At 36.7% G+C, this 12,229-nt stretch overlaps 1 protein-coding gene across 5 annotated transcripts in view; it reads right to left on the reverse strand.

The window, feature by feature from the left end:
* Positions 1-12,229, reverse strand: part of LRBA (LPS responsive beige-like anchor protein) — a 387,071-nt gene that overhangs the window by 5,234 nt on the left and 369,608 nt on the right. For all 5 annotated transcript variants that reach the window (XM_008500801.2, XM_030450868.1, XM_030450869.1 and 2 more), the window contains 2 exons: positions 7,466-7,567; positions 6,008-6,222 (listed from right to left, as the gene is read on the reverse strand). In XM_008500801.2, the coding sequence (XP_008499023.2) occupies positions 6,008-6,222; positions 7,466-7,567 (317 nt within the window). The remainder of the gene's footprint in view (positions 1-6,007; positions 6,223-7,465; positions 7,568-12,229) is intronic.

Below are 12,229 nucleotides of genomic sequence, written 5' to 3' on the forward strand. Positions count from 1 at the left end.
GAAGCAGAAGAAATATTTCTCAAAGGGAAATTTTGCTAGACTAAATAAGACAAAATATGGTTTAAAAAGAAATGGAACTTGAAATTTAATTAAAATAAGTGATACCCTAAGGGATCAGACAGACCATGACCCATCTAAGCTCAGTGTTCTGTCACAAGTGGTGGCAGCAGGAGATGCTGTGAGAGTAGCCATGCTACAGTTCCCTTCCAACCCTGACAATCACTGAATCAGAAATATCAGAAGGTGATATTCCTTTTAGTCCACTCCTTTTAGTATCTCTTTATAGACATGCTGCCCATGAGTTTTCATAATCTGTTTCGGAGCCTGATGAAGACTTCTGTGAGGGAAAAAAATGGCAGAACTTTCATTATAGTGTAAAATAGTGTTACCTGTTGGAAAGTGATCCTACTAGTTTCAGTGAGCACCCCATAGGTCTCATATTGTGGGGTTTCCAAAATGACAGTTCTGCATTCATTGCATCCACTGCCTTCATCACTCTGTAGAACTTTAGCACTCCCCACCTCAGAAAACACTGAATAAAACCAGTTCCCAACACTGACCCCTGGAAGACCATTACTGACTTTCCTCACAGCAATGCTAAGACCTTACACATCTTTTCAATACAGGTCTTAGCAATTGCTACTACAGTAACCCTGAAGAGTACAAAACTTCTTATGAAAGGAAGACTCTGTCCTGCTGCTGTGCAGAAGAAAACCTTAGCAGTAGAGGATTCTAGGCCCAATTTTATAGCCTCATCTTCCAGCTGTAAGGTTTGCAGAATTAAAAAGAAAACAGGAAAAAACCCCAAAACCTAAACAAACAAAACACCCATACCAACCAAAAAAAACCAACCAAAAAGTTGAAGAAATTCTGTCATTTCATCAGCATGAGCTACCAAGATCAGGACTCCTGTAAAGCCCAAGCCTTGCTCTCCTACTTCCAAATGTCTCTTTAAAGTACTCTTTTTACTTCTGTTCCTTAGCCTGACTTGTGTTTTTTTTCCCCTTCTCTGCTCTCTACTTTTATTTTTGTACTCAAAAGTCAGCAGAGCAGCAGCACCCCCATTCTCTTCATTTCAGCAAACATAATCTCTCTCTGATGAAGTCTGCAAGTATTGGGGAACTTGCAATGCCTAATTCTATAGTTTCCAATAAGCAGAATTTTTAACATACCATGATTTTAAATTATTCAGGAGAAGGAAGTTACTGTTGTTTTAATATACAGAATTTTTAGCATGTGCACCACAAAAGGAGGGAAACTAAAACACAAAAATACTACATTCATGCAACATTAAAGTGTTTATACAGACTGCTGACAAGCCTAGTAACTAAAATAAGTGTACATCAGATACTGCTTTCTGAACAGCACTCACTGGAGTGAAACATAGTGCACATCTGTATGTTTTGCATTGTACTCAGTGACTATGTCAAATCCATCCTTTAAGAATTATATGATACGCAATAGTTACATTAATATAGTTTCTATATCATGTTATTAATTTGAGTGTTTACTGCAACAACTCCCAAGAAGCCAGGATGAATCATCACATTGCTAAAATTTTATTCCCTTCTGTAACTTGAACATAAACATAACTAAAATGTAAAAATGTACTGTAAACAAAATACTGTAACACTTTAAAAATTGGATCATAAACCTATTTCAGGTCTGTTTTGCATTAAGATGACACCACATACATGTATATTTAGACATAATAAAACAGAATGTATAGAGCTTTTTTCTTCAACTGTATCTAACGACGGAAAATTGAATACTAACCAAGGGTAGAGTTCAGTATTCTGAGATGAAGGATTCTCTTCTCCCTCTCCACCCCCCAAAAAAACCCCCAAAATGTTCCAACCATAAACTGCTGCTTTGATTGTTTTCACCAGCCTAGAAAAGTATGCTAAGCACCTGGCAAAGCACAACCCCAAGGAGCTTGAAAACCTTGAGGGTCATTTAGAGACCCTCTTAGAAAAGTAAAGTAACTCAGTAAGAGCAGGGTAGAGAACAAACTGAGATAAGACTGAAAATCACCTAGAACTTGCATGCACTCAGTAGAGGACCATGAGATCTAACATACCACACACAATTATTAGAAAGATTATTCATTAGAAGCAAAAATCAATAGGGGGTAGTTTTCTTCTCTGTAGTAATGGCAGTCTCCTAAGGGTATTTTCAAATTGCAATGAAGACCATGACAAATAATTATTTGCTACACTTATAAAATTCAGCTGATGAAAATCCATTAACCTTATGGTCATGGTTCACTTGAATTTTATACTTGAGACTTTTACTGAAGAAATGCTGTATTAAAAAGCAAATTAAAGCCATTAATCTTTAACTCTTCCACTACCTGTAAAATGCACTTTTGTGGGGGGTTTTGTGATATTTTGATTAAATAAAACATGGGCTTTGAACCCTTGCTAATACCTTTGCAATTTTACTAAGTCAATGGCTTGTCAGGAAGGCAAGATGTTATTTATTTATTTTTATTGCTTATTAAAAGATTTCTCTGCCACTTCACTATTTTTATACATATTTATATAAAGAGAGAGAAATAAAAAAAAAAAAAGGAGTGAATGGAAGCAAAAGCTCACCCTGTCAACATTTCATTTCCATGACAAGCCCTTCAAGATTTAACAAAGGAAAAGGATGCTTTTACTCCCAAGCACTCCGACTGGTACAGAGGACAACATGAATCAGTTTCACGGTTCTGCTTTTCCCCAGTGGAGTTTACCTACAATTCTACCAGGTATGAAACTGAAACAACTCTGCAACTAATTTTGCTCACAACACAAGTTTCAGACTCTCACATAAGCCCAAAGCCCACAATTTCAGCAACATTCTGAAAGCTCTATTTCTGACTTGTATTTCTGTGGAAAGTCTGAAAACTTTGCACAAATCCCTTCTAGCAGCTCGGGTTTTTGAAAGGCAGTGCTTTGTAAAAAGGCAGAGCTGACACTGTGACAGCCCTGGCTTACAGCAGCAGGAGTCTTGTGGGCACTTCCACATTTCAAACAGACTCAGGAAAGGAAAATAAATTGGTTCCTCGGGGTGAAACAGCATACAGTCTTTGTTTAGAGTAAAATAACTTTACTTCTCAGAACAAGCAGACTATTTAGAGTTAAGTTATTCATTAAGATATCTAAACATTACATGGTAGATGTACTATGATACGCCCAAGCTCCACTGAGCAATACAGGATTTAAAACAAAAACAGGTGGAAGGCATTGATTAGACTTTGAATTTCCCCTGAGCATCTGCAATATTCTTGCACAGGGATACAGGAAAGAAAATAAGAACCTTGTTCCAAACATCACTATTGAAAAATGTGACTTTTGTCAATCATGTTCTGAAATAATGGTTCATAATGAGAGAGGAAAACATCAGCTGGAATGCTGCATTATAGATTCAACTCTTAGGACCTTTTCCTTTGCTTTTCTACCCTCCTCCAGCAAAACCAAATAAAAGCATTTGTCAGCACAGCCCGTGGGTAGGTACTATTCATTTTAAATGTCCCTACTTTAATCATGCAGTTGCCACTTGCTTTCTAACATGATACAGTGCAGAAGCACTGGGAAAGTTGCTGGAGGTTGTTTAAGCCTTAAAGCCCAACTGGGACCACTGGGAGAGAAAGAAAAGAAAACAAAGCAAAATAAAACCCAAACCTCTGTACATATGTAATTTTGGCCCACAGAGAGCAGAACTTCCATTGCCTCTAGCAACATTCCTAAAGCTGTGGGTACTGAAGGAAACACTACAGAAATTGTTTTAGCCAGCAAGGGATTTCTAGATATTTTACAGATTTGCTGGTCTAGCTGACAACATAATCACAACTGAAAGTGACAGATTATCAACATTATTATTGTAAAAAGAGAAAACCCTGTGATATGTACTTGCTTTATGGAAAGAACTGAGATGAAGGGTAGTCTGGAAATCTCAAAAGCATTTGTACAAGGACAGCCAAAGGTACAGTTTCAGAAAATTGAAGAAACATTAAAATGGAAGTAAAAATATACATTAATTCAGAAAAATGGCTTGGGACAGAAACATACACATTTCTACTTCACTTCCCCAACTTCAAATCCACACCTGTGGCTGCCACAGCATCCAAAGCTCAAATGCCCTCTCAGCCCTGCAGACAGCACTCTCACTGGGGAAGAGAGATCTGCAACAGAGATCCACCAGCAGCGTGTCTGACATTCTGAAAACACAGGGATGCTGGCTTAGCAGAGTTTTAAAAAGTTTTACCTGACATACACTAAAATTACACAGAAGGCTTCAGTGATAACGAACTCACTGTTCCATGTGAGGTATAAAATGAAAATAATGCAGATCAAAACTCCTTCAAAAATATTGACATGTTTTTCCATTGTATGAAATAGTATTAATACAACCAAGAGAAGAACAGGTGCAAGTTTTAAAATGCTCACACATTTGCACACCTGAAAGAATTTCAATAGTTCTGTAAAATTACAATGAGGGCTAAGAGGCATTTTTCCTTCAAACATCTAATCCAAATAAAAGAAAAACTTCTGAGAAGTTTTCAACTCGAGAGAACATTGGAAATGGCAGCAGCTGAGTTGCTGGCTCTTCCATGAGATTACAAAAGTCAGCTTGGTGGTACAGCACTGTTATTTGCTTACAGCAACAAAACCTCCTCTTGCTGATGTGAAATAATTAAACAACTGATACAGAATCATAAAATATTTCAGGTTGGAAAAGACCCTTGGGATCATCAAGTCCAACCATCATCCCTACTCTACAAAGTTCTCCCTTAAAGCATATCCCCCAACACCACATCTAAACAACCCTTAAACACATCCATGGATGGTGACTCATCCACTTCCCTGGGCAGCCTATTCCAGTGTCTGAACACTCTTTCTGTGAAATTTTTTTTCCTAATGTCCAGGCTAAACGTACCCAATCGGGGTTACCTAAAAGGAAACACTTCTTTCCTGTGAGGGTGACTGAGCATTAGCAAAGGCTGCTCAGAAAGGCTGGGGAATACCCATCCTTGGACATTCTCAGAAGCCATCTGGCAGTAGCTGCTCCCTGCTGGCAGTAGCTGTCCCATCTGGGGCTGGACCAGATGCTCACCACATCCATTCCTGTCTCTAACCATTCTCTGCCTCTTAGCCCATGACTGCAGGCACACAGACCACAACTTCAGGCCAAGTAGCCTGAATCCTGCAATGTGATCTTGCCTCCTGTCTTTGCTGCATTCTGTAACTTTGTATCAGATTTGGTAATTCTTGTTCATTTTTCCCTTTCCTTTCTTTCTCAATGAAAGAATAAATGGGAATGTTTTTAATTCAAGGCAAGTATTCTTTGGACATTTCTGCCTCACTGAAGTATAGCTAGCAGGTTCTGCTCTGCTTCATAGGTACTATTTCATAGGAACTGTCAAAAGACCTGCATTTTGTATTGTAAAAATAATGTCCATAAAACCAAAAGCTTAAAATGCCTCATTCATAGATTTGGACTTGCTCCATGTCTCTTGCAGCTAGAGATGAGGAACCTAGTTGCCTGCTCAGCAAATGCCAAAAGAGCTGAAATATAGACACAGGGCTATAAACTTCCTGAAGCTCAGTACAACACATTCTGTCTCAAGCTAAGATGAAGAAATGTAGACAGAGATGCCAAAAAGGGGAAAGCAAACACCCAGACCAGCATGTCCAACAACCTCCTACCTTCAGACTCAAAAGTAAAGAAATAGCTCAGCATCTCCAGGTCAGCAATTAGTAATGTTTGAATTCTTCAGATCAAGGAAATACCTACAGGGTGTTACTTACAAAGTAAACAGATTTATTTTAAAATTTAAAAAAGTACTACTAGGAGTACATGATCCCTTTTAACTATGAATTTTTCACAATGCTACTATTAGTCTAAGCACCATGTATTTGTCTGGCCTGGCTGGGGAAACAGCCTCCATACAGCTCCAACATGGATAACTCTTCCTGACACTGGAACTGACCATCCTTAGCACAGATGTAAGGACACTCACCCGTATCTTGTCATCTGTTTCCATAGTGGCTTGAAGTCTCCCATTCACACTGAACACACAGAAGAGGCCGTTTTCATAGTATATGACACAATGTCCCTCTCTTGAAGCTTGAATAAGTTTTGGTCTTGGACAATTCTCAGGACCTTCTAATGTTTTAGGACCTTCTAATGTCCTCAGTAGATCTCCATTCATAGAATGTATGAGACATGGTCCTTCTAATGAGACAGAAGAAAATCTCCAGTTATTGATTTACATGCTCAGTTAAAGAAACCATATATCAAAAAATAACATCTACCTAGGTAATCACCATCCTAATACATTAAAATGAGTTTTACCACATTCAAGTGGACAGTCTATGACTTTGTGGTTGCCAGAGAGTGAAATGAACAGCTTCTCTCTTGCAAGCTTCACATTAAGGTACTTTAGAGCACCTATCAAAACTAATTAGAAATCTAACAGGTTTCCTTCTGTAGTTTTTTTTTTTTTTAATCAGTTGTAGTTACTTTTGAGAGCACAAAAATAATTTCACTGAACCCTAAAATGAGATGATCAAAATACAAAGACCCAGAGAGGGTAAGCATAATGAAATTGCAGAAGCAGGTACTCTAAAAGTGTATATTCTCCTATGAAGATTTAACCTTAAACGATACACAAATTATTTGGTTTTCAATATATGTGGGCAATTACCTGATCTGCACATAAGGCACAAGTGTTCATGTGCATAAAACAGAAATGCACACAGGTATGTATGGTGAGTACTACCCAACTGTGTGCCTTAAAGCAGGTACTTTGGAAACACTGAAGCAGAAAAATCCTGATTCTAGGAAATTTCCATTTAAAAATTAACTGTGGACTGGCAAATAGGAAAATAACAAACAATATCCATGGAATCAACACCATGCTTTATAATTTGCCTGACAAAAGCAGGTCTTTGAAAACACTAATGGGGCATATTACAGGCTTTGTAGCTAAACTCAAAGAACCTGAACATAATCACTATAAATTTTAGTTAGTTTATATACACCCCTCATCAAAGAAACAAGATAGCACATTGTCTTTATTCTGAAACTAATTTTTGCTTCCCTTTCTGAGAAGTTATCCATGGCAAACATTCTTCCCCATCCTGGCAGAGTAAAGAGCTGTGTTCAACTCCGTGCTACATGCAATTACACACTGGATTAAAAAAAAAAAAAAAAAAAAAAAAAAAAAAAAAAAAAAGCAGTAGTCCACCATAGGCTATAACAGGGAAAATGATGTGGCTGTCTCTTCTTGTAAAAGTCTGAATAATCCTCAGTTTTAATGTGTTTTAAAAGAGGTTTCAAATTCCACAGTGACTAAAAAAAGGTGAAGAAATAAAAACACAATAAAGTTAATAAATTCTGCCACCAGAGACTACATTCCTTTTTGCATTAGGATTATAGCTTCACAAACAGAAAGAAATGAAAACAGCTACCTTACCTTTTGAACCACTTATTACCAGGCCAAGTTCAGCACAAATGGTAGCACAGGTGATCTCATAGTCATGTCCTGTCAAAATAGCTCGAGGAGTTGCAAAATCACCTTCAATGAAAAAATAATAAAAGCAATCCTTGGTTACAATCTGTTTCTGAAATCACTGCTTTCAATCACTGGAGCCTCTTCAGTATCCTTGCTCTTTGAGCTCACGTTGCTTACAAATCACTTCTATGGGACTGTTTGCATGTGGCTGCCTTGTGCTCACATCTATATGGCAGGGCAGCAGTGCACTACAGGAATTTAGCCTGCACATTTACTCACACATTAATATAAAAGTCAGGCTTGTAGTAAAACCAAACAGAAACTGGAGCACAGGGATTTGTGCTTTCCCCTCCCTACATCTCCCCTCTTTTTTCGTATATTTTTAGAGGAAGAGAGCTAAGCCAATTACTGCCTGTTCCTGTTACAGGTGTAAGTGAACTCAAGTGTCACTGTGGCAGGTTCTGAAACACCTTCGATGCCCAGAGATGAAGTCAAACATCCACTGACTGATTTTAACCCAGTAACAGTGTTGAAACCCCATCCTGATGTCTACTTCCTTGTAAGCTGTGAAGCTTGGACTATAATCACTATGAATTTCAGATGAGTTTGCAAAATCAAAGCACCCAAACCCAACAATCATAACCACTGCTGAAACATCTCCCTGCAACCAGAAAGAATAAAACTGGTTTGTTTGGGGTTTTTTTTTTGAGATTATGTTTGTAATCAAACATATGGATACCATAATTAAAAATAAATTGTACCACTGGCACATTGAAATGAGAAAAAAACAGTCTCCAGGTCAAGGCACGGAAAGGGTAAGCAAAAGCTATAAAGCTCTTTAAATATTTTTTCATGGAAATCATTAATATTTTTGTATTACCACATAATTAGTTCATTTCTAGCATTCTGTAAAGCTTTTAAACTCCACAAATTTGATCTTGGGCAATGTGACCAGGTAGTTTCAAAAAGAATTAGATGAATATTTAAGGCATCAGGAACAATTACATCTGGGCTTGCAACTTTTCAAAAGATAAAACCAGCACCATGTCATTAGCTTGTCCACGTAGGACCTTAACAGTACTAGCAGTACTGGTTTTTACTAGAAATTCTGGAAATATACTAAAACAGGCAGCTATCCAGCCCCTGCTTGCATAAATAAAAGCTTAGCTTACTCTCCAGATTTTACATTTTTACCCTGACCATTTGCAACACCCCCACAGCACGCCTGTAGCTGCCACATTTAATTGACTTTCTAGAAAAGGTCATAATCTATGATAAATTATCAAATCGAGGATTTTGACCTTTTAAAATCTTATTTATTCTGCAGGTATTCTGGCTTTATAATTTACATTCACAACACAGAATCTTGAAAAGTAAATACATCTTTTTCTTTTTTAGATATATACATATAAACCAAATATATCGGCTTGCATATGTATATATAAGCAAACACATATGCATTTTAAATATGAAAAAGCTTTGAGCAATTTAATTAATTGTCTGTAACCTCTCAATAAACTATCATTAAAAACTATTGCTTTAGTTTCACATAATACTAAGCTGAACACACTCAAACCCAGGAAGTCTTGCAGACAGTTCAGAAGCAAAGGAAAAACTCCCAACAAATACGAAGCGTAAGGGTGGAGTTAATGACTGCCCAGGTGGCTACAAACACTTGCAAACCTTTAGAGAAAGTTTGCTCTATCAAACTTTCCTCACCTAAATATGGAGCAGGTACCTTAGATGATTAATAAATTAACAGTATGGAGATAAGCTACAAATTTGCAGTTTTAAGGGAAAATGCAACATCAAACATAACAATCTCATTACCCAGTAACAATTTAATTTTGATGACCCAATTTTTTCTCCCTATTACCCCAAGCCATAAAAGAGGAGACAGCTTGGTGCATTTAAAGCTCATGGTATTTTTGTTCTTTTAAATGAGCTTCCTATGTTAGCAAAATTCTAGAATTTTGGTTTTATTGCTTTATTTTGCTTTCTTTTCCTTTCAGAAATTGCATTTAACACATACTTGCATAGATCAGCAAGGAATTAACATATTATATACTACATCTGTTTATGAAACTTTTGAAATTAGAGAAGTTTTAAATGCACAGTGTTGTAGCAGAGGTAATGAATGTAAGATGTTGGGAGTTAGAAGGACTTTTAAGAAGCAAAGTCTGAATGAATTATTAGCAGGTGCAGGCAAACAGTATCCTTAGAGTAAACTACTTGTGCACAGAAACTTCATTACTGTAGGCTTTACCTGTGTTAGGATGTCAATAGCTACAGGCATAAAATGGAGGAGATAAGATTCTTCAAACATAAAGTAGAAACTGAGCATTTCTATTTATCACTTTCCACAGAAAAGCAAAATTACCTCCATAACACTCACAGGCTTTTTAGAATTTGGAGCTGACTTCCAACATAATATAGTATAAATCTACACATGGCAGGATGAGTGTTCTATAAAGTCTATCAGCTGTTCACTAAACTACACTTGTTCAAAAGAAACACTATTGCAAAAAAAGAAAGAGAACAAATTTGAATAGCATCTATAAAGAAATTAGGACTCAAAGAAATACTGTAAGAGAGGAGTCTTGTGAAAAGTCAGGCTGGCTCCTTTGATAAGAATGTCAAGTATTTAGGGGTTTCCAAGCCTCTGATTTTCCAAATAATGGGGCAACTTAAAAGCTGGTCGTAGAGCAGAACAGATTTCTCTGAAAGCTTTTAAACTGTTACTACTTCAGAAGATTGTCATGGTTTTCAATAATGCAAAGAGAAAATTTTATTTTGTTGCTGGTTTAAGGGGCACCACTTCAAACTTTTCTAAATTGTTTTAGGAGAACCAGCTTGCAGATCTTTTGTAAAGCTGGGGAAGTGACTTCAAAGGGAAGAGAGTCTTTGTCCTCTAAGCAGGTTTACGACCACTGATGCAAACCCTAACTAAGGGCTGAAAAGAATACTCAGTGCATCTTTATGGAGATCCTTAAGGAAGATGAACAAGTCAAATGAGATTAAAGATAGTTCAAATCCTAGCACTAATAACCAAGACACAACAGTTTTACAGATGGGCTTTTCTCAGCATAGTATATAACAATATCCTCACTCTATACCATTGCTGGATTCCTACTCGAAGTTGAATGCTGTAAGAATCTTAATGCCCCACTCCCATTGCAACAAACACCATCCATGATTTAAGTCACGGGAATTATATGTAAAGTTATTTCCCAGTAATGAACAGAATACTTTCCCTTTACAGTACCCATTACAATTATTTCAAAGGAAGTTTCCTGCATTCCAATAAATAATTTTTGCGGAGCTGTTTTCCCATAGAAAAGGGCATAAAATATCACCCTTCCTGATGTGACTAAAGTACATTTTAAATCATAAAATTCAAGCTGCAGAAGATAAAAGACAAGCAGATGATACCATGTCAGATGATGGTGATATTTCAGGGGAAAAATGTTGGGCATTCAGAAACTATGTTGAAAAAGGAACAGTGGGATTACAGCAAAGGCAAAACTTTCTTCTGGTTCAATGACATCCAGAAGCAGCTCTGCCTCACTGGGTGACAAGAAATTGGTTTGTATTTCTGGGGCTTTCTCAGCTATTTTTTCAGCTTCGACAGTGCTACAAAACAAAGCAGGATCGTGGCATCTGAAGCCCACGAGTAAATTCCTAAAATGAGCAGCTTTCTGGATTTTCAGGACCAAGCTGTAAGAGCTGAGCCTAATAGAGGAAACCCCTTAAAGGAAAACATCTCCCTAATAAGGAATCAGACTAGAGAGCAACTGAAAAAATTATCTCACAATGAAATATGAGAGACTCTTCCTGCTCTTTCTGGGTGAGATAACATTATGCAACACATTAAAATATAAAATATTTGAGTATGCTCCTTTTTATATTTTATGCCTAGATGACAGTTAATTATGATAAGCTATAGACAGCCAAACAGTCATCTCTAAATTATTGTTCTATAATTGCAGAGGCTGTAAGGCACTTTTAAATAGCAAATTAATTATGTGGTTTTATGTCAATATAAAATCCAAATTAAATGAAGCATCGGTTAATCTATCTTTTTACCTACTTCTTCCGACAAAAATGAGAACTTTCTCAGAAAGATACATAAATAAACCAAATTATAGGTGTAAGAAAAGTCTTCCAAAAATAATTTTACAAATTTAATGACTTTGAAATTGCCTCATATGATAAAAACTGAGGCAAACAATAAAAAACTTGAAATCAATTTGAGAAGTACAAAAGTGCTTTCAGCAAAATGTAAGTACAAAGGTATTTACATAAACCTGACAGCTGTAAAATATTATATAAACTCTGTGTATCAACATTATTTATAGCTGATGCATTTAAGCATTTAAAACATTTATATATATATGTATATATATTTAATATAATATAGAGATATAAAAACATTTAAATAACAGCCAACAGGCTCAAACACCATAACCCCATTTCACTGGCACAGAAAGGCCTCAGTCTTGGGTGGTTGTGAGGTCTTTATTTTGTGCTACCACCCAGTATTACTGAAATATTTCCAAAACTTCACTTTGAATAACCTTTCCTTTGTAAATATGCATTTTTATGTGACAATGTAATCTTTTTGTAATATATAGGAACTTGGTTGTTGTTCACTTTCTCCTGGGACACCCCATCAGCATTTCCTCTTCTAAACTACTTCCCATCTGTTCAGACTGTTTTTACAAC

The sequence above is a fragment of the Calypte anna genome, chromosome 4B, assembly GCF_003957555.1.
Source record: "Calypte anna isolate BGI_N300 chromosome 4B, bCalAnn1_v1.p, whole genome shotgun sequence".
NCBI classification, from domain to species: Eukaryota; Metazoa; Chordata; class Aves; order Apodiformes; family Trochilidae; genus Calypte; species Calypte anna.